A 26,591-nucleotide genomic window follows, 5' to 3' on the forward strand; every position below is an offset into this window, starting at 1 on the left:
AATAAAGTAAAACTCATTTTTGTGCTAGCACTTTGCTATCATTTATTTACGAAAAACTTTTAAATATATTTATATATACGTGGAGCTAAAATGATTTACTTAGTTGTGTAGCCTGGAAACAACCGTGTAAATGATATTTCGTAGTTATTGTATAAATTGGAACCCAAGAAAATAGTTTTGTTCTCATTTGGCAAAATATGCGGATCCATTTCCGCTCGTTCATAATTTAGTTGCGTTCTTTTTAACAGTACAAACGCTTAAGTACATACATTTAATGGTTGATCACCGATCAAATAACCACATACTGCAAATAAAATTAGATTTTCTTATTTAAAATTCACACGCATTCTAGGACTAATCTTCTATGTATAGGTGTGTATATTGTAGTTATTCGTTTAGAATAGTGGATAAGTTATAGAGCTGTAGATGCCTGCATTATCCTATTGGAATACTTGTCGTGATGACCTCACAGAGCGGCTGTTGCGGCATATTCAATATGCATGCTATATTCTTCTTATTAGACTTTCTTGATATATGTAAGTGAAAATTATTGTAGCTAAGATTGGGATTGTTCTTGAGTTTGAACAGAATGTTATGAAAATAAGCGTTTCGTAACTTGTCATTTGGAATCGGTCGTCCCTTGTACTCATCACTTTATGCGATTAAGTATTCGAAACCGGAACTGGAGATCGAAGATCTATTCTAAGCTTGAAGTTTATATTAAAAATAAACAAGGTAAACATAAAAAATCTCGCTCACATTTTGTGTTAAATTCATCGAATATAAATTGTATCTCTTTTCTTATTCCCTGCCTTTTCCTCTATATTTTGGTATTTAGTTGGCTGCGTTCCCTTGCTCCTCATCATAGTTGGGGTTACTCAGGAATGGTATGGAGAAGTCTACCATATTTGGATAGACCAGAAACTTGTTTACAGCCTCGCACAGTTTGCTCTCAATGACATTGGTCACAATGGACCAATCGACGGATTTGTCGCCCACTTGGGGCTTGGTGGATATCCAAAGGCGAGGCGGTCCCCGGAAGCTAACCCACACTCGATCGGATGGTGGCGGTGGCACATTTAAAGTGCCACGGGCCACCAAACCTTTGAGATCTACACGCAGTGTGATATTCGCGTTCATGTTCTCCATGGCTCGTTGCACGTACGGCAGCTCGGTGGCGTATTGAAATAGATTAGAGGCGGCTATGCGGTCGACAATCTTAAAGATGCGACGCGCATTGCCGGGTGAATTCTGAAAGAATCTGGAAAATAAGGTGAAAAGATATTAGAATTTTAAGCACCAAAGAAACCAGTAGTTGCAATATTTTCTATACTCACTCCGTTCCAGCCGCATTCTCTGGGGCATTTCCCGGCGGTGGGCTCTCGGATTCAGTGGATGAACCGCCCGAGCTCTCCGCATCACTGTCATAGATGACGTTTTCCGAATTTACCTCTGAAAGGCTGCGCGAATCCTGCGATTGCTCCGGCAGAATTGAGGTGGTGGGCACATTATCGGTGGCCATTGGTGACTTTGTCTTGCTGCGTATGCGCAGCAGATTCAGCTTTGTAGTAACTGTTATGTGTGCCAATCCCTCGTAGGTCACATCGGCATCAATCCACACGCCGCGTTCATCCAGCATCGGTTGGGAGACACGATGACATAGTAATGGGGACTGACCCAAGTATATGTTTGTGATGATAACCTCCTCCATGAAGCTGGGCAGCTTAATAGAGTTTAATTTCTTTTGCAAAACCTCTTTGAGCTTCTCGTGCAGCATGGCATCGTGTAGCCAGCTGTATAGGCATCGTCCCAGAAGCACATTAGCCCACACAATGCTGCCGGAAGGACCCAAGAACAGTGACTGGTCAATGCCCTTCCACAGCTCATCTTCCTGACGTTTGGCACGGCGAGACTACAAATAGGTGATTGATTAGCTATTTGCTTACTTAATTGGCATCTTTTATATAATGAAAATTAAATAAAACCATAAAAACATACTTTTCTTGGCCGCCGATCAGTGGTACGCATTGTTCCAACGGAACTTCGGGTAACAGGAATAGTGCTCTGGTTACAAGCCTTCTACCAAAAGCCAATTAGAAATAACAAATAATAATACAAACAAATCAAAACTAAAAGACTAAAAAACAAAGGTAGCTAGCCAGTTACGTACCTGGTAAACGGCCATGAATCGAACGTATTCAGGCGAATTCCTGGCCACATTGGCACTCATGATCATGCCATCGAAGGACTCATCCTTGGGTGTGTCGAGTAAGTCCTCTTCGGTGATATTCTCAAACTGCCCATCTGGCGTCTGCTGATCAGTTTCATCATTACCTTTCCCAGCCGAAATTTCATCTTCAGACTAAAACGGTATAGAATCAAACATAAGGAAAATATTCTTGAATTCCATTCGGGTTCGCTCACCTTGACGCCAGCCTTTCCCATTCCAGTGACCAGGAGCAAGGCCTGTCTAGCTGCCGCCGCCTGAAGATCAGAATCTTCCACGAATCGGGCCATTGGCACCTGGAGGTCCTGTTCGTGAACTAAGCCCTTGCTGGCGTTTGTGAAACGTCGATACCAGTCTTCTTTTTCCCGATCACATCTCGAGAAGAGCAGTAAACGCACCTCATCGCCACAGGGCACGGTAATGTCGTTGAGCTCCTTGTCCGGATTAACCGTGTTCCGCAGTTGCTGTAACTGTGGACAATAATCAAATTTAACAAGCTGCGATTTAAATCAATCGTATAGGATAAACTCACATCTGCCTGCATAACCGTGCCCGCAAAATCCACTAGTTTCTCCTCCTCTCCTCCGGGTGGTGTAGTTCCCGATGAGGACGCAGCTTTAGCTTCTTTGGCATCCGTTTTAACCGTTGGCTCTGACTGGCTTTCCACGGAGCTTTGCTCATCGGCCATATCCCTGTTACTCTTGATGATCAGTTGTATAGGATACTTGCGATTAAAGAAACTGAAGGGAACAATAAATACTGTGATTAACGCAAACTACAAGTTAGAGCGAAAGCACTTACCGCTTATTGGCGAGACCCAAAGGCAGCAATTCTATACGGCAGTCTCTGAGATCATAAGAACGATGATCCGTGAACAGGATCTTGTGACGATCGATTGGCAGTTCGTTCCACATGCGCCGCTTAGGGATCCGGGCGTTCGTGCCCGACATCTTTAAGATACTTCCATCCAATCGCACATAAACCGCTCTTGTGAGACTAAAGGAGAACGTGTTGGGGTCATAGCTGTTGATCTCATTCATCCAGCCCGCATATGTTTTGATCGTCTTGTGCTCCTCCACGGCAGGAATCTCGCAAATCGGCATGAATTTGTAATTGGGAATGGCAAAGGCCACTCGTTCCGGATGCGTGGTCAGCATAAAGTCCTCGAACAAAGCTCTCAGATGACCACCACAACAGTCCATTACCGTGAAGAACAAGAGGGTGGCGAAGACTCCTCGCAGAAAATCGGGTACTGGCAGAATCATCAGCAAGATCAGTAAGACGGAAAGAAGCACTGGAAGAGCAAATGCCGTGGCGCCCTGATGCTTCTCTCGCCACTGGGAAACACTAAGCATGCTTAGGTTGGAGAAGAAGCTTATCCTGCTCCGGGTGTCCCGAACAGCTGATTCTTTTCCCACATATGAGTCGGCGAAAGCCAGCGTACTAACGCCCGGCGCCACAGGAAGGGTTAGACTGGCTCGAGAATCGGCATCAGCTCCAGCGTCGGTCACCTCTTCCGCTCGCTTATTAGCGACATCCTTAGAGTGATCGATCTGCACTGCAGTTGAAGGAATCATATCCTCGAGCACCTCCACGCCAGACTCGATCTCCACGTCCTTGCGGGCCAGCAGGATGCCGCGTTTCTTCACCTTGCCACTCGCGATCGCAATCTCCGCCTGCTGGCTGGTGGAAGGCTCGCTGCCCGCCTCCACCACGTTGCGCCGCCGCAGAAAACCGGTGCGCACCGATGTTGCCGGCACTGTTGAACCACTGGGACTGACATCTTTTTTGTTCATGGCCGGTGCCGCTTGTTGTTTGGCCTTTACCTTGGATCGAATGTGGGCCAGGCCGCGTCGCAGACGAGATCGCTCCGAGTGGCCAGTGGCTGCCACTGCTGGCACGTCGCCACTGCCCAAGCTTATGCTATCGTGCTGCAGCAGCTCGGCCTCCACGTCCGAATCGGAGTTCTGTTTGTGCTCCAAGTCCAGGGGAAGCTCCTCACTAATGGATGTGTTCACGGTGAGGCACTCGGTGTCCGAGTCGGGATCGTTGCTCCAGCCTGTTGATGGTGGATCAGCCACTATAATAGGTATGGCTGCAGTTGGTGGCAGCTTTGAGGACTTGATCTCCTCGATGGTTTGTGTGACCTTGCCCTTGATTAGCCGCCAGGTGCCACCGCTAGAGCTGCTATCGCCAGCGGCGACAGCTCCGCCCACGGAGCTGCCTCCTCCACCTGCTGTACTGGCCGCCGACAATGTGGATATGATGCTTGGACCGCTGGACGTCGGTGATACACCTTCAATGCTGCCGGATCTGAAATTTTGAATTTGTTTTTGGTTATTTTATTGTAAGCTCTATAAAATGTCATTGTTTGCTTTGTCATTATTGACTAAATAAACGAAGACGTGCAAGTAAATGTTGCCCCAGAAAGTATGCTACGAATTTCAATCAATACACATGATTTAAAAAGAACACTTTCATAAACTTCATCTTTCTTTTCCCAAATCTAAGAATACAAAAAAACGGTGGCTTTGTATTATTCCAGAAAAAGTATTTATTTGAATGAAGATATATGTTTTTTTGTCATTTATGTTTTATTTACTTGTTTCATAACCTGCATTTTTGCCTCAGTGACTGAGAGTGTTTTTATGTGGGGTGTTTAGTGTTAATCCAATTTGGTTTTGTCGTATATAATCGCTTAAAAAACGACCTTGTTCTTGAATACATTTTGTTTATAATATAATCCTATATGTATACTTTCCTCTGTACGGAATTACATATTTGTATTAATTTATTTCATATATGACTTGCTGGAATTATGTTTTGGTTTCTGTTTACTTCGTTATCCTTGTTCGTTTTCCTTTGAAATATTGCATTGGAGTACTGCTGATATCTTGGTTTGCTATTACAGTTTTTTTGAGTTTATTATTATTTTGAAAAATCGCGAATGTCTCTAATATATGTTTTAGGCTTGGATTTCGTCATTGACTTCTATTCCTGTTTATTTTATTTTAGTACATACTTATACTTTATGGTCTGTTTCGGTTTTTTGTGTTTCGTAACATTTTTTAAAACATTTTTCCGGTAATTTAATTAAAAACGCTTCAATGTCTGGAGCAAAAAACACGCAAGGAAATCGAAACTGTTTACAAATATTATGTTAAATCAGTTTTTTCCCTTCAGATTGATTTTTCGGGCTTTAGAAAACTACAAATATTTTTTATTGATTTTCCATTTTTTCAACTTTAATTTTGTAAAAATAAAAAAAAATTACGTTTATTGAAAATTACTATAAAATATGGAATATTTCGCTAGTTTCTTGTTTTTATACGCTTCATAAAGATTACGTGTCATATATGTATATATATTTATTTGATTCACTATATAGTTTCCATATCTGCCAACTGGTTTTTGGTTTACTATTTATATGGTTTGTCTGTTATATTTCCACTTGTATAATGCTAAAAAATTATATGCCTTTGCTTGTTTTGTATTGGTTTTTTTTTTTGAATATTTTGCTAAAAGGAATACATTAGTAAGGGCGCTCAATTTCAGTTTATTCGAAGTACTAAACATTATATATATGTACATATATATATAGACGTAAGTATATGTGTATAGGCGTATATGTCACTCTGTTTTCAGCGCACACGATCAAAGACAAATTAAAATGGAAGTGCTGGTGCCGTACACCAGCATTATAGGCTACAATTTTTCAGTATCAATTTGATGCTTTATAAAATTCATTAATTATGTTAAAAGGTACCGAATGTTGTTTTTAATATTCATTTATAACCTTGTCTTTTGCTGTTTTTAATCTATTTTTTACGGCGATCTAAGCTTTGATCCAATTAGCGTAAAATTGAAATTGTTTCCACATCGTTCTGGAGCTCAAGTGTTTGAGGCTAAAAAATTGTCTATTTAAAACGCGTTTGGTTTACTTTTTCGCTAGCTACAAAACCATATACTGTACAAAAATTGTGCTATGAAAATACTCAAAAAATAATCAAATTTCTCTCTCCACATTATTAGTTAAGTGCCGTCCAACCCGAAATGAAGAGTATTTTCGTCCTCAGTTGCCAATTTTATTTTAGAAGAGTTCTTTCTCACTAGCAAAATCAAAATGCGACTTAAATACGCATAATGCACTACGCACGGTTTGACTTAAGTGTATTTTTCTATATATTTTGTTTTATCTTTCGTTAGCAGTTACTTGAAGCATTTATTTGGGGTTCGTCAAAAATATTAACTTATGTTTTAAATTTATTGAATTGTACTACGTGTAAATTTCATATAATTATGCAATTCATTTCTTTTTTTGTTTGGTATAAAAAACACATATTGACCAATTTGCTGTTTAGATGTTCAGTTAACATATTTAAGTATGTATGTAATAAGTTCGAATTTCAATACTTTCCTTTTCAGAGTCTTTCTTATCGTTTAAGTATTTAATTGTATGTACTAACAGTTTTGTTTTTTTATTTATTTCTTGTTATATTTTTTTGTGGTTCAGCTAAGTTAAAAGTTTTATTTATTTACAATGTTATAAAAATTACATACAAGATATATATAAAAATAAATAAAACACAATTTACTTTATGTCCGTTTATTAATTTCAAAAACTTTTTTTCATTAATTTTCCATTTTTTTTTTGTATAAAGTGTATATATCAAATATTGTTTTTTGTCATATTTTTTTAAAAATATGTATACGTATAAAAAGAATAAACAAAGTATAAAAATTTCTCAACGGAGTTGGTTTTTTTTTAAACTACCAGGAAACTACTAGCAACTACAAAAGATACAAAAATATATTTAAGAATTAGGCATACAAATTCTCATTGTCATTATCGGTATAACAACAGGATCCATATAAAAAAGTCAACATAAACATTTATCTATAACAAGATTCTCTATAAAACTAAAGCTGTCAATCCGACTTATATCCGTAATCCAAGCTCAGAAGTAGGATAACATAATTGTCTTTGCCTAATTTTTATAGAATACTCGGGGAACAAAATAAATTATGAAACAAAACAAAAGGTTTAAGGATTGCTTATTGATATAAATATTTTTTAACACGCTACACAAGATTCCAGATTCCTATGTCGTTAGCAGCAAAAACATTGAGCGGTTTTCCGTAAAGAATTCTCATCTCTATCAACTTTTTTGGTATAGTAAAATATTTGTTTGATAAGTTACTTCTTTATAGCACATTAAGTTCTTTTAACATTTTCATTGAGTTTTTGTTAAACAGGTAAAATATAAAGTATATGTTATATAAAAGTATAAAAATCTATAAAATATTAAATTTTACTACATTTAAAAAACACCATCATTACGCACAGTTATCGATAGCCATTGACCGATTGCCGTTTACCGCTAACCGATTTCCGTTTCCGTTCCGTGTTTGCTTTGTAACAGATTTTGCCTTTTTAAAGACTAGCATTTAATTACTTTGAAAGTTTTAGAACAACGCGTTTGCTTACATATTTGCACAAATTGTTTAACACTACATAGAGCAGGCTGCTGTATTTGATATAATATTTAATTGGGCTTTTTGGTTTTCGTTTTGTGTAGAATCATTCGCTTTAAATACACGATATTTCGTTAAGTATTCAAAAGTAATAAATTATAACCAAATCAAACGAACGCTTCGAGTCCTCTAATTAATTGGTTTTGCGGTTTAAAAAATATATATGTAGTATACATATATGATACATATTCATTAGTTTATTGTAATATAAAAATTCTAGAAAAATTGCTATAAACTTGTTTTTCTTTGAAAGTGCCACGCAATCAACTTGAGTTACAACTTTGCATGACTTGAATTTCGTTTTTGCTTTTTTTGTTGTCTTGTAAAGAAAGCGCGAGCAAAAATTTGCTAATAGATTTGACTATCATTTATTAATATATCATAGAAGTCCAAAGCGACTTGGCCTCTCACGTTTTTTGTTTATCAATTCGAATTAGATCTTTAGTACTTTTGCTTTTAGAATAGAAAAAATATCGTATTGTTTGCATGCAACGTAGCAAATTTTGTCTCGTCCCTTAACTCGTATAATTTACAAAATAATTTTGCTCGTTTTACATTTTGATAATTTTCCGTAAGTATTGCCCTAGGTATAGATAGATATTTCATTTGATTTTTATAGTTAGGATTCACGGGGAAATAACCAAACGCGAACTTCAAGCCCTGTTCGCATGTCAAAAAACGCATGCCAATTAGTTGAAAGTTTGGGAACCATTGGGTTTTGGTAATATTTGACTACTTTGGTTATACGATTGCAATTATCTTGTATACGTTATGTTTGTACAGATACATATATATTTGGTATTTAGTAATACGCTCGAATCGTTCACGAAATAGTATTGCACATAAGTTGTATATATTTAAATTTTCTTTAGATGTTTTAGCATGTCTATTTATCTTCGTGTTTTTGGTTTTATTTTTGTATTCAGTTGTTCGGACTAAACTAACTTCTGAATAATCATAAGAGTAATAAAAAAAAGTTTATACAAAAGTTTCTATATAAAAAGTTGTCTAATACAAGTATTCATAGTGTTAATAGATGTATGTCGTATATAAAAATTACTTTTTACAATACAGATATATTTATATATTTGCAATAATATATACGTTCTTCTATATCTTCGGGAGGTGAGCCCGCTGTCCCTTAGTTAGCAACACGCCGTAAATTAAATAACAAAAACAATTGGTTAATATATAAACAAAATATGACATTTCAGTGGAAAATCATAAATAAATCATAATACTGAACACAAGCAATTTGACTGTTTTTCTACATTTTAGTTATAATTATATGTATATTTTTATTATTTTTTTTTTCATTAAGCCAAATGGCAACAAATGCAAACAGACTTTCAGTGTAAATGTGTTGTTGTTGTTGTCTGTGTACGTACGTGTATGTGAGTGTAGACTAGATTAAAATTAAAAATGAGCCAACGATATTAGGAAAGAAAAAACTTTCGCAGAGTGTGGGGTTTCAACTCATTAATTAGTGTGATTTCAAATATCTATGTGCCAGCAAAACACAAAACAGAGTCGTGTGAAAATCGTAGTGAAAGCCACCTATTGGCAGGAGTGATAACAAGTTAAGAATCGTTTAGTAAGTGTATAAGCTTTGTACGATTTTCACATACTCTAATTATATAAGTGTTATATAAGTTAAATAAGCAGGAATAAGTAGCATGTAACGGGGAAGCATTTGCCACATATTGGCGATGCTTTGTTTTGTGTGTTCTATAAGCTTTGTACGATTTTTACATACAATAATTATATAAGTGTTTGAAAAGCAAGAATTAGTAGCCTGTAATGGGGAACAATCGCATATATTGCACAGATAATATATACGATTCTTCAGTGGGAATGCTAAAAGACCGTGTTATGTAAGGATTAAACAAAAGTAAATAGGGATTATAACAATATTAGTTTTTTGATCCCCATTAACTGTATGCAGATATGATATGATTAAGCGATCTCTTACTCAGACACCAATTGTGTCGTAAGAAATAGCTAGCATACAAATGTCTGACATTTTGCATATTGTCTTTTCTAAAGTCTTTTGTAAGAATTTTATAAATTGATCTAATTTCGGAAAGGGCTAATACAAAAACCGATGTAGTTTTGATTTTTTCACAATTTAGGAACTTAAGGACAGCCCCTGCACACTCCAGCAAAAAGCCTTTCGAGAGAGGGTGAGCAGCTTCACTAATAATTTTAGGACTAGCCTCGATTGGCATACAAGATGGCTACTAAGTTATCTAGTTACAAAAAGATTATTATATATGTAAACGGCCTTTTGCGAAGAAATTGGCTGACTACGAGGGCTCCTTTTTTTGTTTTGTGAGATTAAATAACATAAATGTTGCTAAAAATATAAAGTACACAAAAATACTGTGCAGGCATTAAACGCAAAATCAAAACTAAAATTTCGGTTACGCAAATGTAAAACTAGCAAGCGCGAAAAAAAAAAAAAAAACTGATTGCCGAATAAATAAGAACTAAAAACTATGTTGCTTTCTGTAGGCTCTCGTTTCTCGCCTCTAAAACTGTAGACTCTGGTGGCTATTCAAGGGACACCTTTGTCCAGCTCCCGTTGTATTGCACCTTGCCCTTCGGAATGGGTGATTCCTCCGGGCAGTTGTCTTTTGCTTATGAGAGTGGTATCCGACTGTTGTGTGTGAGTGTGAGTGAGTGTAGGTGGTGCGTGTGTTGTCTCTAATGGTTATCTACTAGATTCTTCGCCTTCGATCTGCATCTCCGCCAGTGGCATCTACTGCTGCCACTCCCGCTCCTTCTGCACCTCCTCCCGATCCTGATGATTCTGTTATGATTCTGGGCACTGCCAGCGCTGCGTTCAACAACCGGTGTCGTTGCTCCCTCTGTTGGCGTCTCTCGTCGTGCAGCGCGGCCTACCAGCGCCGCCGTTAACACCAGCGAAAAGGGACCGCACGCGGCCGGTCGGCTCCCTCCTTGACCAGCGGCTTATGGTATTCGCGTCCAGGTCGCGAATGGATGACGGCCCAGCAGTGTTCGCAATAGTACTGCAGACAGGTGACATTGGCGCAAAAGAAGGGCGCAAACTTGCCACCACAACGCTGACCTTCGCACTCGTCGCACATCTGATCGTCCAGAACATAGGGCTTGACCTCCACACGCTTGTCTATATCGCCATGCTGCAGCTGCACAAATCTGGCCGAGATGGCCGCTATGTAGCTCTGCTGATTCGAGAAGGCCACACGTCCAGCGCCCTTTGGATACTTTAATTCCGGATCGGTGTCAATTCCAGCATAGCATACTCCACCGTACAATCTATCCATGATCATCGCCAGTTCGAAGGCCTTCAGAGGACGTGGCACGCCGCCCACGAACACCGTTTTGCGCGGGTCCAGTGACATGGTAGCATCAAGCACATAATCCGCATCGGCCAGGCGCCAAGGACGAATCTGCACTGCCTTATCCTTGATCGTCGGCGAAGAAACGCATAGATACAGCTTGTCCTCATCCGTGATGCACGAGTCAATCAGCTGCTGCACACTGCTCTCGTCCTGGAACAGCAGGAAGGCATATCCCTTGGGCGGGAAATACGACTTGGATTCCGCCTTGTGTGGCCAATCGACGACCAATGGCCCAAAGCGCCGGAACGAAGTGGTAATCTCATCCTCATCGATGTCCGGTGGCAGACCGCCAACGAATACCTTACGGGAGAAGCGAGCCGTGCCATCACCGACGTTTCCTCCATTTCCGCCCTGGATGGGTGAGTGCGGCGAGTGTGGAGAGAGCCTCGATGGCGAACCCATCTTGAGGGCATTCAGGTAGACGGATGGATCATTTCCACTGGCTGCTATGGCCATGGCATCGGCTTCGCTCAGATGCTTTGGACCGCCCATCACGCGCATCCTGTCCTGCATTAAAGACATGCTGTTGCTGCCATCGCCACCACCATTTCCACCCATCGACATGTTGCGCATATACTCGCACAGTGAGTTATCCATGCCGCCACCGTGGTGCATTTGTCCATTGGACGACATCATGTTGCCATAGCTGTTGCCCAAATAGGGCGCATCTCCGCCACCAGTTGCTCCGGCTGAGACCATGCCACTAGATCCGCCACCACCACCGTTTCCAATCGAAAGTGTCGGTATATTCATGTGCCCGCTACCCATGCCGTCCATGTGCATATTGCCATAGATAGCTGTCGGCGAGTTTCCCTTGATGGGGAAGGATATGCTGCGACGGTACTTGGGCGACACGCCCATCTGGGGAGGAATGGGCGAGATGCCGCCGCTGCTGCAGCCCGCCTGAGAGCCATTGTACGGCGATCCTCCGCCTCCTCCGCCCGGCGACGAGGGGCTATGTGATCCTCCGCCCTCCCGCAGCTGCTGCTGCTGATGATGATGATGGTGCAGGGCACTCAGATTCGGCGAAAGTTGCTGTTGGTGCTGCTGGAGCTGCTGCTGATGTTGTTGATGTTGCTGGTGTTGCTGATGCTGTTGCTGTTGCTGGTGGAGCTGGGGCGGCTTGTTGAGATTGAGATTCGGCAGGCCACCGCAACTGCAGGAAGAAGGGACAACAAGATGAAGAGGCTTTTACAACATTGGCAATTTTAGTGGATGATTTTTGGATTTTGGACTGATATTGTGATTCTGATTGATTCAGGTCTGTATAGTTTTTGCATTATGAAAAAGGAGCAATTTGTTCAAGGATTTGCTTCGGATTCGGATTTGGTTCGGTTCGGTTTAGTGTTTAGTTTAGGTGTAGGCTTAACCCATTGCCGCCCGGCGTTCGAAAATTAAAAGTATTGTAAACGAAAACAGTGAAAAACTGAAAATATTACGGTATATGTGTAATCGACGCGGAACTTACATGAAATTAACAAATTTGTTATACATTTTTACGGACACTCACATTCACACACAAAATTTTGGGTATTGCTTTGTCGAAATATTAACTAGAAATGACATATGTGGACATCAGACAAGCTACTATACTAGAATACATTATTCTCAAAGCCTACTGCTATGACAAGAAATGTTTGACAAGAAATGCAATGAAATATTGTTAAATATTTTTTTCAAATGGAGAGCTAAATCTTTATATTTCCAAAATTGAAAATTTTTCTGTTTAAATACCTAAACCATCCGAACTATCCTATCCTATCTTCTCATATCATAAATTGCTCCTTTTTAATTCAACTTTATGCTCGACGTTGCATTGGTATTATTTGTTATATATATAATTTTCCCGATTTTTTTGTTGTTGTTGGCGGTTGTGGTGTAGGATTACTGTTGCTGTGGTAAATGGTGTGGGTGGCATTTGGTGGTGGTGGTGGTGGTGGTGGAACGAGTTTTGTCTTGGTGGTTTTCTTTTTTATTTTCTTTTTGTGGTGGCTTGGTTCTTTGGCGACACATCCAATCAAAATGAAAATTTCATGTTACTCTTGGCGCTTTGTGGTTTATTTTTGTTTGTTTTTGGCGAAGGTTTAGCATATTATCTTTTTGAAAGAGGCGCAGTTATATAGGCACAGCAGTTGAGTATATTTTTGGATTAGTTAGTTCGGTTTTAGCACTGTGCCCGCGAACGATCGATTGCTTTATATACATATATATGTATTCTTATTGATTTTGATGATTTTCAATACGAAAGGGAAAATATCCAACACTTAGCACAACAAACGTTTCGAGGCAGTCAACAATTTGCCCAGAGAAACAAACGAAAACCGAAAAAAGGACAATCATCGTCTAGAAAAAAGTAACAAAAGAAAGCCAACCAAAAATAGTCGCGCGGCACAGTGGGCGGCAAGGGGTTAATACGAGGTAACGAGTACACATGTCCGCTAATAGAAAACTAAACTATGTGTATAGTTCAAATGTGTATCAATTCGTTACGTTTATGTTTGTTGTTGTTGCTGCTGCTGCTGCTGGTGCCGTCGCATACTGTTGGCCAATACTTGTGTGTTAAAGTGTGTGAGTGTTGATGCTTTGACACGTTCATGCTAATTGATTCGGCCAAGTGCAGTGCTTGCCCAACTGTAAGGCCACCGAGACATGAAATTGCATGGAAATTTTTAATTTAAAACGTCGCCGACGAGACAACTTGCGTTGATGGGGGCCTGCGGTGTCTCTGGTGGGTGGGGGGTGGGGTTTATGGGTGAAAATGTAAGGGGCGGTGAAATGGGTGTCTTAAGGTGGCATCCAAAGCCCTATGTTGCTGCTGCTGTTGCAGTTGATGATGATGCTGCTGCTGATGACGATGATGAAATGTGTGTATAACAAACATGTAGAAACGTGTACAAGTGTAAATAGATAAAAAAGCGGCAACAACATGGAAAGGCGGTGGGTGGTTGCGTGGGAGGCTAACGGGATAGATGGTGGTGGTGGTGTGAAGCTGAATGATAAGGGCACGCGTAACAAGAGCAACGGAAAGGCAAAAGCAACGACAACTAGTCAGCAGCGCCATCATCGAAACGAGAGGTTTGCGTACGATGATAACGGCACCAGGCAGTGCTGAAAAATGCAATTATAAAATGCAATTAGCCCCCGGAAACTTAATTAAAAAGGCAACGGAAATGAATGAATACAGTGTGCTGCTAAAGCGAGGCGACACAAAATAGTCAACTCTGATTGATGGCCAAATTGAAAATCGGACAGCCAAATGCTCTTCAAGACCGCCAATAGACGCTATAGACGTGTTTGCATACGATATCAGCTCACGGAAATCAATAAAGCGAATTAGGCAAGCGCAGTGACGTCAAACGGTTGAAGGTGGCAATAGCTTCTTCTCAGGTAGCAAAATCCCAGCTAGACTTGCCTTTTTCAATATTTACAAGGCGAGCAAGGGAAATGGTGAAAAAGCAGCATGAAAAAGCAAATGGAAATGGAGAGCAGACAGAAACAGAGAACTTGAGCGGAACGTTGGTGACGTTGATGTCCCGTTGACGACAAAACCCACCCACCGCAAGCCATCGCCCACTGGGCCAGACGGGGCGGCACTTGAGTTGAAAGTTGCAGACGGGCAGAGGATACAAAAAAAAAAATAAATAAGGAAAAAGGTACACACGTATATATGTTGCATGTTGCAAGGCAGCATAAACAAAGCGCACCCACCACCGCTGCTGATTCAGATCCTTTAGCTAGTGCACTCCACAGATGCTCCAAACAACAACAACAACAACAGCAGCAGTAGCAGTAGGAACAACAAATGCAGTTGTGCAGTGACAAAAGCAACAAAAGCGTAGACCGACGGACGGGCAAGTTTACGGCCATTGGCACACGACGGCTGCAGCCGGAGTGCATTAAAAATGCACGAATGGTGCAGGATATACATATGCACGTATATATGTATGTACACATATATATACGCGCGCATAAATAAAATCAAAGTCACAAAACTGCAGCCAAGTAATATGTTGTAGGGTCAACGGTCAACGAACTTGGGGCCAAAAAAAACTTTTTTAAGGAAAGTCGATTTCAGCGAAATAAAGTAATCCCAAGACCTTTTAAATATGTCGCAACTTAAAAGCGGGTTTCACATAGATTCCAGATAACAAAAACACACGAGATTTGTAATATCCCACTTGTAGTTTTTAAAACGGAAACTCTAGAAAATAAAACCATATCACAGAACAAAGATTGTTGCTCGCAAATTTAAAGTTTCCACACGAGCAAAGATTTCATTTCAAGGGGGTTTGAAATTAAAACATCCTTATAGATACAACTAACTCGTAGGATTGGCTATCGAATGCATGCATTTCCGGTGTTTTGTGTGTGTGAAACTATGGATATATATTGTGTGGGATATATGTATTAGCTCGCATGACGCATATGTAGCAACAACAACAACAACATTAGTGTTACGACGGTTCCTTGTTAACTACACACTTGGACACACATCATCCGCCCAGGAAAGTGTTATACAATTTCGGCACTCACCTTTTTCGATTGAAGAAACCACCGGCTTGCATGAAATTATTGCGCAGACTAACTTCGTCGTTCTGTCGTTCAGATAATCATCCACATCGTCATCATTGCAGTTGGGGGGCATCGTCATTGGCAGAGATGAAACGAAAAGAACATTTTGCAATAGTGAGTAATAATGCCAAATGAATTTTGCAATCGCCAGCGGCACATCTGTTGCAAATTTTGGCAAGTGTTCTGCGCTTGCAGCAAAAATCACATACTTATGCCGCCCCGAACCCACGGAAATAGCCACACGCGACGTTCGCTGCGAAGCCAACGCATTCGTACCCGTTGTATCTGAATCTGAATCCGAATCTAAATACGAATCCCAAATCGGACAGTCAAAAAGTGAAACTATTTGTGGCCGTACACAGAAATCAAAAGATAAATGTTCCATTAATTTGGCCAGGCGAATGCTAATTGGCGACCGACGACGATCAGCGAACAAACGCGGCGCGTTCTGTACAATTTATGTTTAATTGTGACAAATGAATATGAATCATAGTTTGTGGCGGCCTGTTTCGATAAGAGATAAGGGGGTTCAAGGAGGGCGAACGGTGCGGAAAGTAAACAAAGTATCGGGTTCACTGCCAACAGCTCTAGATTAGACACTTTCCATCCATTCCAGTTGGATTTTATACAGCCACATAAAGAGGCTTTGAAGTATCTACAATATACACCTAGAATTGTTCCCTTCATTAAATTTCTATAATACTGAAATCATTTTGTATTTGAGTACTTTATTTTTATGCTTTTTTAGCATGTTTGAAACTGCTAGCCGTAAATAATTTGCAAAATATTCATATTTGAAAGCTGGTTATTTTTAGTTGTGACTATACCAACACGTGTAACCTATTAAAGCTGACTCCCAACAAAACTAATAATTTCACTATTGCTGCACTTTCTACTTACGCCGAAGAGGGACGCGGATCCGCCTTGCATCTGGGGCTGCGATGGACTGCTGGAGAGAGAGTCACAGTTGCCCACGACCAATCCCAGCCCGTTGTTCTTCATCCCGAGCAGATTCGATGTGGGCGAGGCATCTCCGCCGCCACTCGCTCCTCCACTGGGACTGTGCTTGCTCTGATGGAAGGACTGCAGGATGTCGTCTAGGGACTCCTCGTTGGCATTGAATCGCACCGAGATCGGGGTGCTGCTGCCCAGGCCAGGTGGCGATTTTGGGGCACCGGATAGAATGCCACCCACTGCAGTTCCCGACGATGTGGGCGATGTGGCTGCGGATGCGGACGCAGAAGTCGAGCCGGACAGGTTGCTGTTGCTGCCGCTGGCACTGCTGGTGGCACTGTTTGCTGTTGAATGGGAAATACGGGTTAAGTTGTCAGCAATCGAGAGCAATTTATAGGAAGGGGTCATCTTCGGAATGTCAACTTGCTCATTTAAAATAATTTTGAGTGTCATTTTATTATAAAAAATTCAATTACTTTTAATCAGTTGGATCAAAAAGCGAAATTGTTATCAATACAGACAATTAATTATATTATAATACAATATAATCAAACTCCATATGATTAGACAACAACTAGTAATCATTTGACATTTGAAAAAGATTAATTTGCAAACGTGAGAACTCAAAACGGGCGTTGATTTATTTATCTTCACATTAAGTCAACTGTGTGACACCAAGGGGTTTCCACTTGAGCAGGTTAAATTCCCCAGAGATCTCCGGGTGCGGAAACTTACCCTTTGGTAACTTGAGCGAGTCCATGGTGCCCGCACCAACACTTTCTACAGCTGCACTTGGGCGGCTCCGCTGCGCCTCAGTTCCGCTGCTGCCCTAGATGCCCTTCATGGGAAATGGGAAAATGTAAAATTTGGAGCACGTTGAAATCGGAATCGTTGTGGAGCCGCGCAATCGGAATCCGAGTGTCCCAAACATCAATCAGCGGCACATGAAAAGATAGTGAAGTAGAAAGACGAAACGTTAGGCGGGTATATAGGTAGGTTGCTAGACAGGCGATATGTTGATCATATTTTGGCCTGAACACTTGCTGTTTTCGAAATGTCAACGTCATGCGTGTGTTGTTGGGGGGAAACAAGCCCCTCCACCTCCTCCACACGCCCACTTTTCGCCGCACAACACCCCCTTTCTCATTTGCTATCGCAGCACTAGAGCCGCACGTAATTGCGTTTAAAAATAAATAAATCGTACGGGGAAAAGCAGCAGTGGCAGCAACAACAAAGCGACAGCAATAGCTATTTGACATTAATTTTTATTTTCCTATTTTTAAAACCCTTAATACATTTTCGCCAGTGAACGTTTGGCCGATCTTCGCCAGCTCATCAGAAAATCATTTCGAAGAAATTTATTTTCGCAGAAAATTCAACCATTTAACGATGAAAGGAAAATGAAGAAAATATTAGATAAGAAAATTTAAGTTTCAGAGAGCTTGGTTACAAATTGGGTGAATAGTTTCACTTCAATATGTTGACATTGTATTGTATTTTAACAGACTATACTATATTAAACTAAATGAGAATATGCCTATAAAACTGCTTTATTCGGGCAATATACATACATATCCCATTGAACTTTAAAATCTAAATTGGCTTGATCTTTTAGAGATTGACGGTTTGCACAGAGCGCATTGGTCATTGCGTTTCGATGTGACTGAGCTATTTTTATGGCTAATAAAAAATTCACTATCTATTCACGTTCTTTAATCGGGCTAACAACGAAAAGCCAAAGATAAAATGGGTCACAAAATGTGCAATGCGTGTTGTGGGAAAAAGTGAAACAAAAAAACAATGGAACCAAACAGCAATCAATCATATTATTGATAAAAGCAAACTTGGCAAGCGACGGGCCAAAAATAACAAATAAACAAGTGCTATTCTAAACTTTTGCCTTTCGTATTTTGTGCATGAGTAATAAAAGTGTGTAGATATGGCCTGATAATGGGGTAGCGAGTTCTAAATTGGTAGCGCTAGTCAAGTGAAAACCCCCGCCTGGTGGGGGGATTACAATTGATCGCTTTTCCAATTACAAAAGCCACCCCAGGAGGCAAACGATTTTCAGAGCCCGCTGTTCCCGATGTCGGTCAAATATGCTACCCGTTTTGCATATAATACGCACAGCATATAGAAACACTGAAAGAAACTACGTTTCGTTTCTCAAAATATGCCCTTAAAATCAAAATTATATAATTTTTATAATATATAATAATATAATTATATAATGTGGTCAAATTATTATAAATAATGAAATAAAAATAATAAATTGAGTAATGTTCAAAAATACTAGAAAAAACTCTTTTTGAACAAAGTATTGCCTACTTAAAGGAGCAGTTACATATGATGATATGTATTGTTTTCTTCTTAATCTTCTTACTTAAAAAAGTAAAAAAATAAGATATGCAAAGTATCTGAAAATTTCGAAGAGTGCACTTAACTATCCAATTTCTAAAGCTTTTCGTCTGTCCCTGGACACGCACTTCATTTTGGGCTGAGCGACCGGAAAACGTCTATTGTTCTGAAAAAGGGGGGAGATGGGCAGACAGAGGCTCTTAATTAGTTAAATGCAGAGAGACAACGAAATCGCTGTGCCAATGAAATGGCTCAGTCGGGCATGAAAAACCGACCGCAGGTGCCCCACACTTTTCCAGTTTATGAAACTGGGCTGGGGATGTAGCCAAAAGGAAAATAAAACTGGCATAATCAATACACAATTTTGCCCTACAAACGAGACGAGAGCGACCCCCAAAAAATAGCCGAAGATGGAACGACGACGACGACGTACAGCAATAACAACAACAATGACAGTAACGCCCCCATGGAGCACACACACACCACGAAGCACTCACTCACACAGAGGCGTACACACGCACACTTCAAAAGTAAACAAGTGTAATGTGCCGCCAAAAGCACAGACTGCTTGGCTCAGTCTCAAAAAGAGCGGCGGCTTAGGATTGGGGCATTTTAGGGGTACTTTCTCAAGTTTCACAGCTTCTCCTACAAAAGATACTTGGCAGTAGTTAAAGAGTTTCGTGTTTTTTATATCTTTAGAATTGCTAGTTAGTATTAAATTTAATATTTCTGTAATGTATTGTAATTGTATCGCTTTCTTATATTTAGTTTTTCACTTCAATCTTTTCTAAAAATATTGCAATAATGCATTATTAGTAAACAAACCTACCCAATTCTTATAACCTTTTTCGGTGAAATGAAAATGTATCTAACTATGGTGTGCAGCAGGGAAAATAAAATCTTAACTCGTATTTTGCGATAATGCTTTAAAGTGATACGAAGAAACCCATTAAAAAACTACCCCTGAATGTGGCCAAGTGTTAATTTAAAAAACCAGTTATTCTACCTGCCACCCCCAAAAACTCGAGACTTTGTTTACCAACTCGATAGCTCAGAAACCGAGAAACTTGAAAAAGAAGAAGAGCCGCTCATCTTCAACTGAAATGCAATTGTATCTTTGTATCTCTATCTGTATCCATGAGTGTGTGGGCAAACAAATTTGGTTGAAAGACTCTTGGCAAATGAAGTTTGTTATTGTTTGTCATGCTGCTGCTGTTTTTTATTCTCCCCTTTTTGGTTTGGCCCACACCCACCCCCCTGGAAATATTATGCTTTGTGTGCACTTCTATTATCACGTCTGCAATTAGAGCCAAAGTAACTGGGCCAAGTTGCAGCTTTCAGCCAGCTTTTCTCGCGCTTCCTTCACGGGGTTGGAGATTTTTTAGGGGTTTATTGCGGCGTTTGCTTTGCTCCACCGATTCGTTGCCGTATTTGCCAGTTGCCCCAGTTCCAATTGGTTACGTACACACTCTCTCACACACACACACTCGCACGCACACTCACTTAATATACACACGCGCTGACGGTATATAATGTCAGCCCTGGATAAAAACTGGGGCAAATAAGTCCGAATTTTAAATAGGATTTTTGACAGGTGCACTGAATAGCGGATAACTAACCTTTTGCTGCGTTATTCAAATTTTTTTTTGTGTTATGTCGAATGCCGAGAGCGCACGAAGGTGGAAACACGACGAAAACTTTCAGGTGCAAGTTTTTCCTGCGCCAGTGTGCGTGTTACATTTCCGGGGGTGCACACTCACACAAACGCACAGCCTGTGACGTAGGAAAATTCCTTTGCACTCGATTCTCTCTTTCCGTACAACGGTAACTATTTTTAACACAGCTCTAATAAGCGATTCCCACTGGTAATTTTTGGTTATAAAACGATTTTAACTATTTACACTTTTGACTAATTTACGCTATTTAGTTGCATTTAATTTTCAAATTTAAGAAGAGCGCCCTCGCGTGTTGTTCTTTTACAGATTTTCCCGAGCTGCGGTCCCTTCCGCTCGTCAGAAACGACTGTGATACCAAAAGTTTTCAATGCTGCCCGCTTTTCCGCGAAGCTGCCACTCGCCCGAAGACGCACGACGAAAAATCAATCATTCTCGCTTGTTTTGCTTTCGTGCGGTGCACTGTAGGCTTAATGGTACCTTTTTGTGGCCAAAATTAATAACTTCAAAACGGAGGGATATTAGGTGACACCAGCCCATATCTTTTATAATACCAAAAATTCTGGGCGTGGCACCGCCCATTATATTAAATTAACTAGTTTTTGTATAGGGATTTCTTTAATTTAATATGCTTTTTCGCAGTTGTAGGTAAACTAGATGGAACTCAGTTTTTGTTTCAGCTAAGGTGTATTAGCGCTATTTACAACACTCAATTACAGAAAAATATTATTTTGGTCACAAAAAGGTACAATTCAGCCTATAGTGCGGTGTTTCGAACACCCTTCGCCATTACAACCCATTCAACGAGGCAATCGATATATCGATAACTTTACATGTCACTCGTAATTGGCTAGAAAAATAAATAATGCCCCCCAATGTTGTAACAACTAAGCTAAGCACTGCAATTATGCGTAATTCAGCCCGTTTGAAAATTACATAAAGCGCTATGTTATCTGGCAACGCCACAGCTGTTTTCTTAGCGAGGAAACAACAACAAAGACTGGTCAAAAAGAGCACACACACTAGCGAATTACATAAATCTGCATTACTTACAATAACAAAACAGCTCCAACGATCCAAATCCAAATTTGTTTATATCCGCGTTCTTTTGGCAGCAGCACACACGCACACAACCACCGACATTCAACGACACACGCGCTGCGAATTTGTTTTTGTCTTATTGTATTTTCCTCTTTCCGTTGCGTTTCGCGTTTGGCTAAATCTTTCAAATAATTGCACAAAAACACCGACGAACAACATGCGAAACCACAAAATATACGTGTACGCTGTGTCTTGCTCGCGTATTAAATATTTTACAAAAATATGTTCATGTTTTTGTTTTTTCCCGTGTGTGATATTTTCTACAAATTTTTCTACCGAGAGAACGAAAGCTAATAAGACAAGCACATGGACGAGACTCAGAATTTCATCGAAATTCGTCGCCTGCTACACGGCAAAGCTTATTATTTCAGAATAGACGTATTGTTTAAATTTTTACCTAATGGAAATAATCGAAACTATTAACAAAATAGTTTAATCTTTCACTGATATGCCCTTATTACTACAGCGATATACCGCAAGCAAAATTATCGATAGACTACAAACAGCTGATATGTTAGTGTTGGGCAACTTCGCTGGTTATTAAGCGGGCATTTTGAAATCTCTATGTATGTTCTTCTTTATTCTTACTCATACTCCTAAAAGTTTACACCAAAGACTGTTATTGGGTAAATCCCAAATTCTTCTCATGGGAGTGTTGCCGCTCTTCTTTAAAGATTGGCAAAAAAAAATCTCAAATAAATATTACACTTAGAAAATACTACCATTCAAGATATTTATATGTAAGAACACAAAAATTATTTAAAATAAAATAATGTACAAATTATTGTGTTGATTAAATCGGCCATTGCTATTTTTAGCTACGATGGCACATACTTGCTTCAACATAGGCTTTAGACTTTAGAATCAGCGATAATACTCCACGGTGTATGCTTTTTTGCAGTGCACCTTTAACAAACAAAGCCTCGACCGGTTCTTGATAAGATTCTCAGATTTTCAAGCCCGACTTGTCTGACCGCTCATCGCAGTTTTAATTGGTATTCCCACAATGGCGGATGCATCGCGCTTTGTGGCCTGGAGCTGCTGCCTCCAACTGCTGTTCCTGCTCCTTGGCGTTCAGGGGTATGAAGTACCCAAGGCTAAGATCGAAATTTTCTATCCCAAGGGATTCGAGGTCTCAATTCCCGACGAGGAGGGCATCACCCTGTTCGCCTTCCATGGCAAACTAAATGAGGAGATGGAGGGCCTGGAGGCTGGCACCTGGGCACGGGACATTGTCAAAGCGAAAAACGGACGCTGGACCTTCCGGGACCGGACTACGGCTCTAAAGCCCGGCGACACCCTGTACTACTGGACATACGTTATCTACAACGGACTGGGTTATCGCGAAGACGACGGGTCGTTTGTGGTCAATGGGTACAGTGGTAATAATGCCTCACCACATCCACCTGTGGTTCCAGTCTCCACAACTCCCTGGACTCCACCTGCCGATCCGGATATCGACATAAGATTGGGTTGCACTACTCCCAAGACCGAGGTCAATGGAGCACCCACTCGTTGTGCCGGACAGCTGGTGTTCGTGGATGAGTTCAATGCTTCAAAGCTGGATCCCAATAAGTGGAAAGCGGAACGCAGGTTTTCCGGTCAACCCGATTACGAGTTTAATGTTTACGTGGATGACGCTCCGGAAACCTTGTGCTTGGCCAATGGTCATGTGGTGCTCTCGACGAACACAATGAAAAAACAATTCAAGAAGGGATCGGGAGAAAGTTTGGATCTGGGTGAAAAGTGCACGGGACAAGCGAATACCCACGACTGTGTAAGGAATGGCCGAACCATGAATGACGGACTTCCGCCAATGGTCACCGCTCAGTTCTCCTCCAAGGATTTCTCCTTCAAGTACGGTCGCGTGGAGGTGCGAGCCAAAATGCCGAGGGCACAGTGGGTGACTCCACAAATCTGGCTGCAGCCCAAGCGTCCGATCTACGGAGTGGATGACTATCGGTCAGGACAGCTGAGAATCGCTTATACCCGTCCGAATGGAGGTAATCTGGATTTGTATGGCGCGGCCGTGCTCTTCGCAGATGAGCCGCTGCGATCGGTCAAGAATTGCCTGAAGCCAGGTACTGGAAATAACTCCGAGGACTGGAGCGATAGTTTCCACAATTACACTCTCGAATGGACACCCAGGGAACTTCGCTGGCTGGTGGACGGCAAGGAGTGGTGTGTCCAGGGTAGTGCTAAAGAATCTTTCAGCGAGACGACTGCCGGCGGAAAGAGTTTACCGCAGGCCCAGAAACTGGAGGAGGGCACTGGACTGGCGCCCTTCGATCAAGAGTTCTACTTGACCTTCGGACTAAGCGTGGGCGGTTTTAACGAGTACCAGCACGAGGTCAAACCATGGAACGAGAAGGCGCCGCAGGCGCAGAAGGCCTTTTGGAAGGAAGTCAAGAAGATAAGGGACCACTGGCTGGACGAGGGCCACATGAAGATCGACTACGTGAAGGTGTTCTCTTTGTAAACTCTGTAATTGAATTACAAGCTTAGGAAATAAAACAAATGTAATTTACATTTATACAATACATTTTATATATTTATTTGATTATAGATGCAAGAAAATAGATGGGAGATGTTTCTTAAAAGAAAAGCTAGTTCAAAGTTTCTTATCTGTTTATTTTTTTGAATAAATTTCCATGTTAATTTACACATATATTTTTATAATAAGCAAAAAACAATTGTAAATTAAATGATTTATTTAGCGTTATTTTTACGTTACTTTTCTAACCATATGGTTTTATTTAAGCATGGCACTGCCGTTCAACCAAATAATGTTTGCAGCCCTGGCTGTTTATCGATAAACTGCTCACATAACCTGCTGCTGCGGCCCATAGAATTTATTTTGTCATCCGAAAAGCGCAAGTAAATGGATAATAAATGATAGTTGAACAATTTGCTAACTTAAGACTTGCAGATACCAATAAGATGCACATCACACGCCTCGCCCTGCGCCAGATTTCGCGCCAAGTGCAGCTACATCGCATGTACAGTGCAGCGGCTCCGGCCGCCGCAGTCTCGGGTGCGGAAAAACTGGTGCCTCCCGCGCCGGAAGGAGCCGCCAAGCCACCCAACCCCAAACTGGACTCGATTGTCAACAACATCGCCGCCCTCAATCTCCTCGAGGTGGCCGAACTGAGCACCCTGCTCAAACAGAAACTGAACCTGCCCGAGACCGCATTTGCCCCACAATTCGCCGCTGGGTCGGCACGTGCTGCGCCCGCCGAGGATGAGGAGGAGGCAGCGCCCAAGAAGGTACAGACCTCCTTCAAGGTCAAGCTGGTCAAGTTCGACGAGAAGCAGAAGGTTGCGCTGATCAAGGAGGTGAAGAACCTACTCGAGGGCATGAACCTGGTGCAGGCCAAAAAGTTCGTCGAGAGCGCACCGACCATCGTCAAGGAGGATATCCCCAAGGAAGAGGCCGAGAAGCTCAAGGAGGCACTGTCCAAGGCGGGCGCCATCATCGAAATCGAGTAGGATCGGCCATGGTGTCTTTGTTTACCCACTTTGCGTTTAGCTGCTAGTTACTGTTTTAATAAAAAGCCAGGCAACATTTGCTGTAAACTTTACGTTTTGTTTAACCCCATTTTTTCTTTTGTGCAAAACAGAAGGATACATTTTCAGCCTAAAGTAGTTAAAATACTTTTCGCGAAATATTTACATAATACTTTATGGTATAGCTACAGTTAGTTTACTTAGAATTTTGTATTGTTCCTTATTCTAAATTTCTGATTATTTCAATGTTCAATTGTTTATGTTCTTTTATTAGTTATATTAAGTTTAATTTTAAACACGTAATATATAGAGATATATATAGGTATTATAGAAGGAAAAACTATTTTTGAAACTTTGAAACCATATTTTTGAAAATGTAGTTCACAAAGCCCTAATCGAACTCTAAGTAACTTATATGGGTCGCTCGTAGTTGGCAACGCAACAAATTACTTGCAACTTTCTAAGTTTTGGCTTGGAAAACAATCCAACCCAATCCACTTTTACCTTCCTTTTGGGATTAAACCTTAATTAGTGTCATAGTCGGCGATTAGTGGTGTCCTGCTAATTGGAGTCGTGTGTGTCGTGCTGCGTTCTAGTAAAAGCACAAAAGCAGATCAGTAATCAGCTCTTGCTGACTCAAAAACACGCGCCAAATCCAGCTAGATGGTACCGTTACATCATCATGGTCTGTAAACGTACGGATCACAATGGAGCCGAGTTTTCGATTTTATTTATAGCCACTAAAACTGGCTCGAGCGGAAAGAAGATGCCAGTGTGGAGCTGCGTTTACATACCGCAGAGAAGAGCAAACAGACGGACACTTTCTTTTATCCCATCCGGGGGAATCATGCGGCGCTGCACGCGTGCGCAGCCCCGCAAATTGGGTATCAGTGCCAGTGCCAGGCATTTCTATCACTTTCCTCGCCCAGAAATCGGTTTGTTTTTGTCTAGAAGCGGTACGCGTAAATTCGAGTAACCACTAAAGCCAATACGAGTTAGAAGCCGAGCACTTCCCATGCGTGAGTGCTCCACATTCTTTCCCGGACCAGGTGAAATAGGCGCCACACGATCTCCGGACAGGAGCGGATTGGGGTGCGAATCATATGGTGAAATTCACTTAATGAGAATAGCAAATGGGTCAACTAGCATTAAAGATTTCTATGTCCTTAAGATTAACATGCTTAAGATATATTTTTAAAATGCTTTTAATTATATTCCACATATAAAATTGGGTTAGACTTCTTAAGAGTGTTCGAATTTTAGAGTATTTTAGAGTAT

General features: G+C 40.9%; 3 protein-coding genes across 7 annotated transcripts; 2 read left to right on the forward strand and 1 right to left on the reverse strand.

The window, feature by feature from the left end:
- Nucleotides 1-16: 16 nt before the first annotated feature.
- On the reverse strand, nucleotides 17-22,277 carry LOC6604952 (translational regulator orb2). Of its 5 annotated transcripts, none has more exons than XM_032719370.1 (11): nucleotides 21,759-22,272; nucleotides 17,410-17,512; nucleotides 16,621-17,018; nucleotides 15,682-15,743; nucleotides 3,029-4,540; nucleotides 2,760-2,967; nucleotides 2,425-2,697; nucleotides 2,171-2,362; nucleotides 1,999-2,079; nucleotides 1,338-1,912; nucleotides 17-1,261 (listed from the first exon to the last, which is right to left on the reverse strand). In XM_032719370.1, the coding sequence occupies exons 2-11, from the start codon at nucleotides 17,432-17,434 to the stop codon at nucleotides 835-837; spliced, it is 3,753 nt and encodes a 1,250-aa protein (XP_032575261.1). In that variant the 5' UTR covers nucleotides 17,435-17,512; nucleotides 21,759-22,272; the 3' UTR covers nucleotides 17-834. The 5 variants fall into 5 exon arrangements, with proteins under 5 accessions (XP_032575261.1, XP_032575262.1, XP_002029795.2 ...); XM_032719371.1 differs by lacking the exon at nucleotides 21,759-22,272 and adding an exon at nucleotides 20,652-21,054; XM_002029759.2 differs by lacking the exon at nucleotides 1,999-2,079.
- Nucleotides 22,278-22,794: 517 nt separating this feature from the next.
- LOC6604957 (gram-negative bacteria-binding protein 3) lies at nucleotides 22,795-24,348 on the forward strand. The gene has a single exon (XM_002029764.2). It carries the CDS (start codon nucleotides 22,813-22,815, stop codon nucleotides 24,283-24,285), a length of 1,473 nt encoding a protein of 490 aa, XP_002029800.1. The 5' UTR covers nucleotides 22,795-22,812; the 3' UTR covers nucleotides 24,286-24,348.
- A 229-nt stretch (nucleotides 24,349-24,577) lies between these two features.
- On the forward strand, nucleotides 24,578-25,387 carry LOC6604958 (54S ribosomal protein L12, mitochondrial). Its single transcript, XM_002029765.2, has 2 exons — nucleotides 24,578-24,683; nucleotides 24,736-25,387. The coding sequence occupies exon 2, from the start codon at nucleotides 24,747-24,749 to the stop codon at nucleotides 25,293-25,295; it is 549 nt and encodes a 182-aa protein (XP_002029801.1). The 5' UTR covers nucleotides 24,578-24,683; nucleotides 24,736-24,746; the 3' UTR covers nucleotides 25,296-25,387.
- Nucleotides 25,388-26,591: the final 1,204 nt, after the last annotated feature.

This window comes from Drosophila sechellia, chromosome 3L (assembly GCF_004382195.2).
Source record: "Drosophila sechellia strain sech25 chromosome 3L, ASM438219v1, whole genome shotgun sequence".
NCBI lineage: Eukaryota > Metazoa > Arthropoda > Insecta > Diptera > Drosophilidae > Drosophila > Drosophila sechellia.

What these genes read in the sequence shown, in the direction of transcription:
- LOC6604958 (XM_002029765.2), top strand. Translation starts at nt 24,747, where the DNA reads ATGCACATCACACGCCTCGCCCTGCGCCAGATTTCGCGCCAAGTGCAG.
- LOC6604957 (XM_002029764.2), top strand. Translation starts at nt 22,813, where the DNA reads ATGGCGGATGCATCGCGCTTTGTGGCCTGGAGCTGCTGCCTCCAACTG.
- LOC6604952 (XM_032719370.1), bottom strand. Translation starts at nt 17,434, where the DNA reads ATGGACTCGCTCAAGTTACCAAAGG. An exon ending in TGGGAAAGGCTGGCGTCAAG is followed by an intron (nt 2,363 to 2,424) that starts GTGAGCGAACCC and finishes ATACCGTTTTAG; the next exon opens with TCTGAAGATGAAATTTCGGC. An exon ending in GATTCATGGCCGTTTACCAG is followed by an intron (nt 2,080 to 2,170) that starts GTACGTAACTGG and finishes GGCTTTTGGTAG; the next exon opens with AAGGCTTGTAACCAGAGCAC.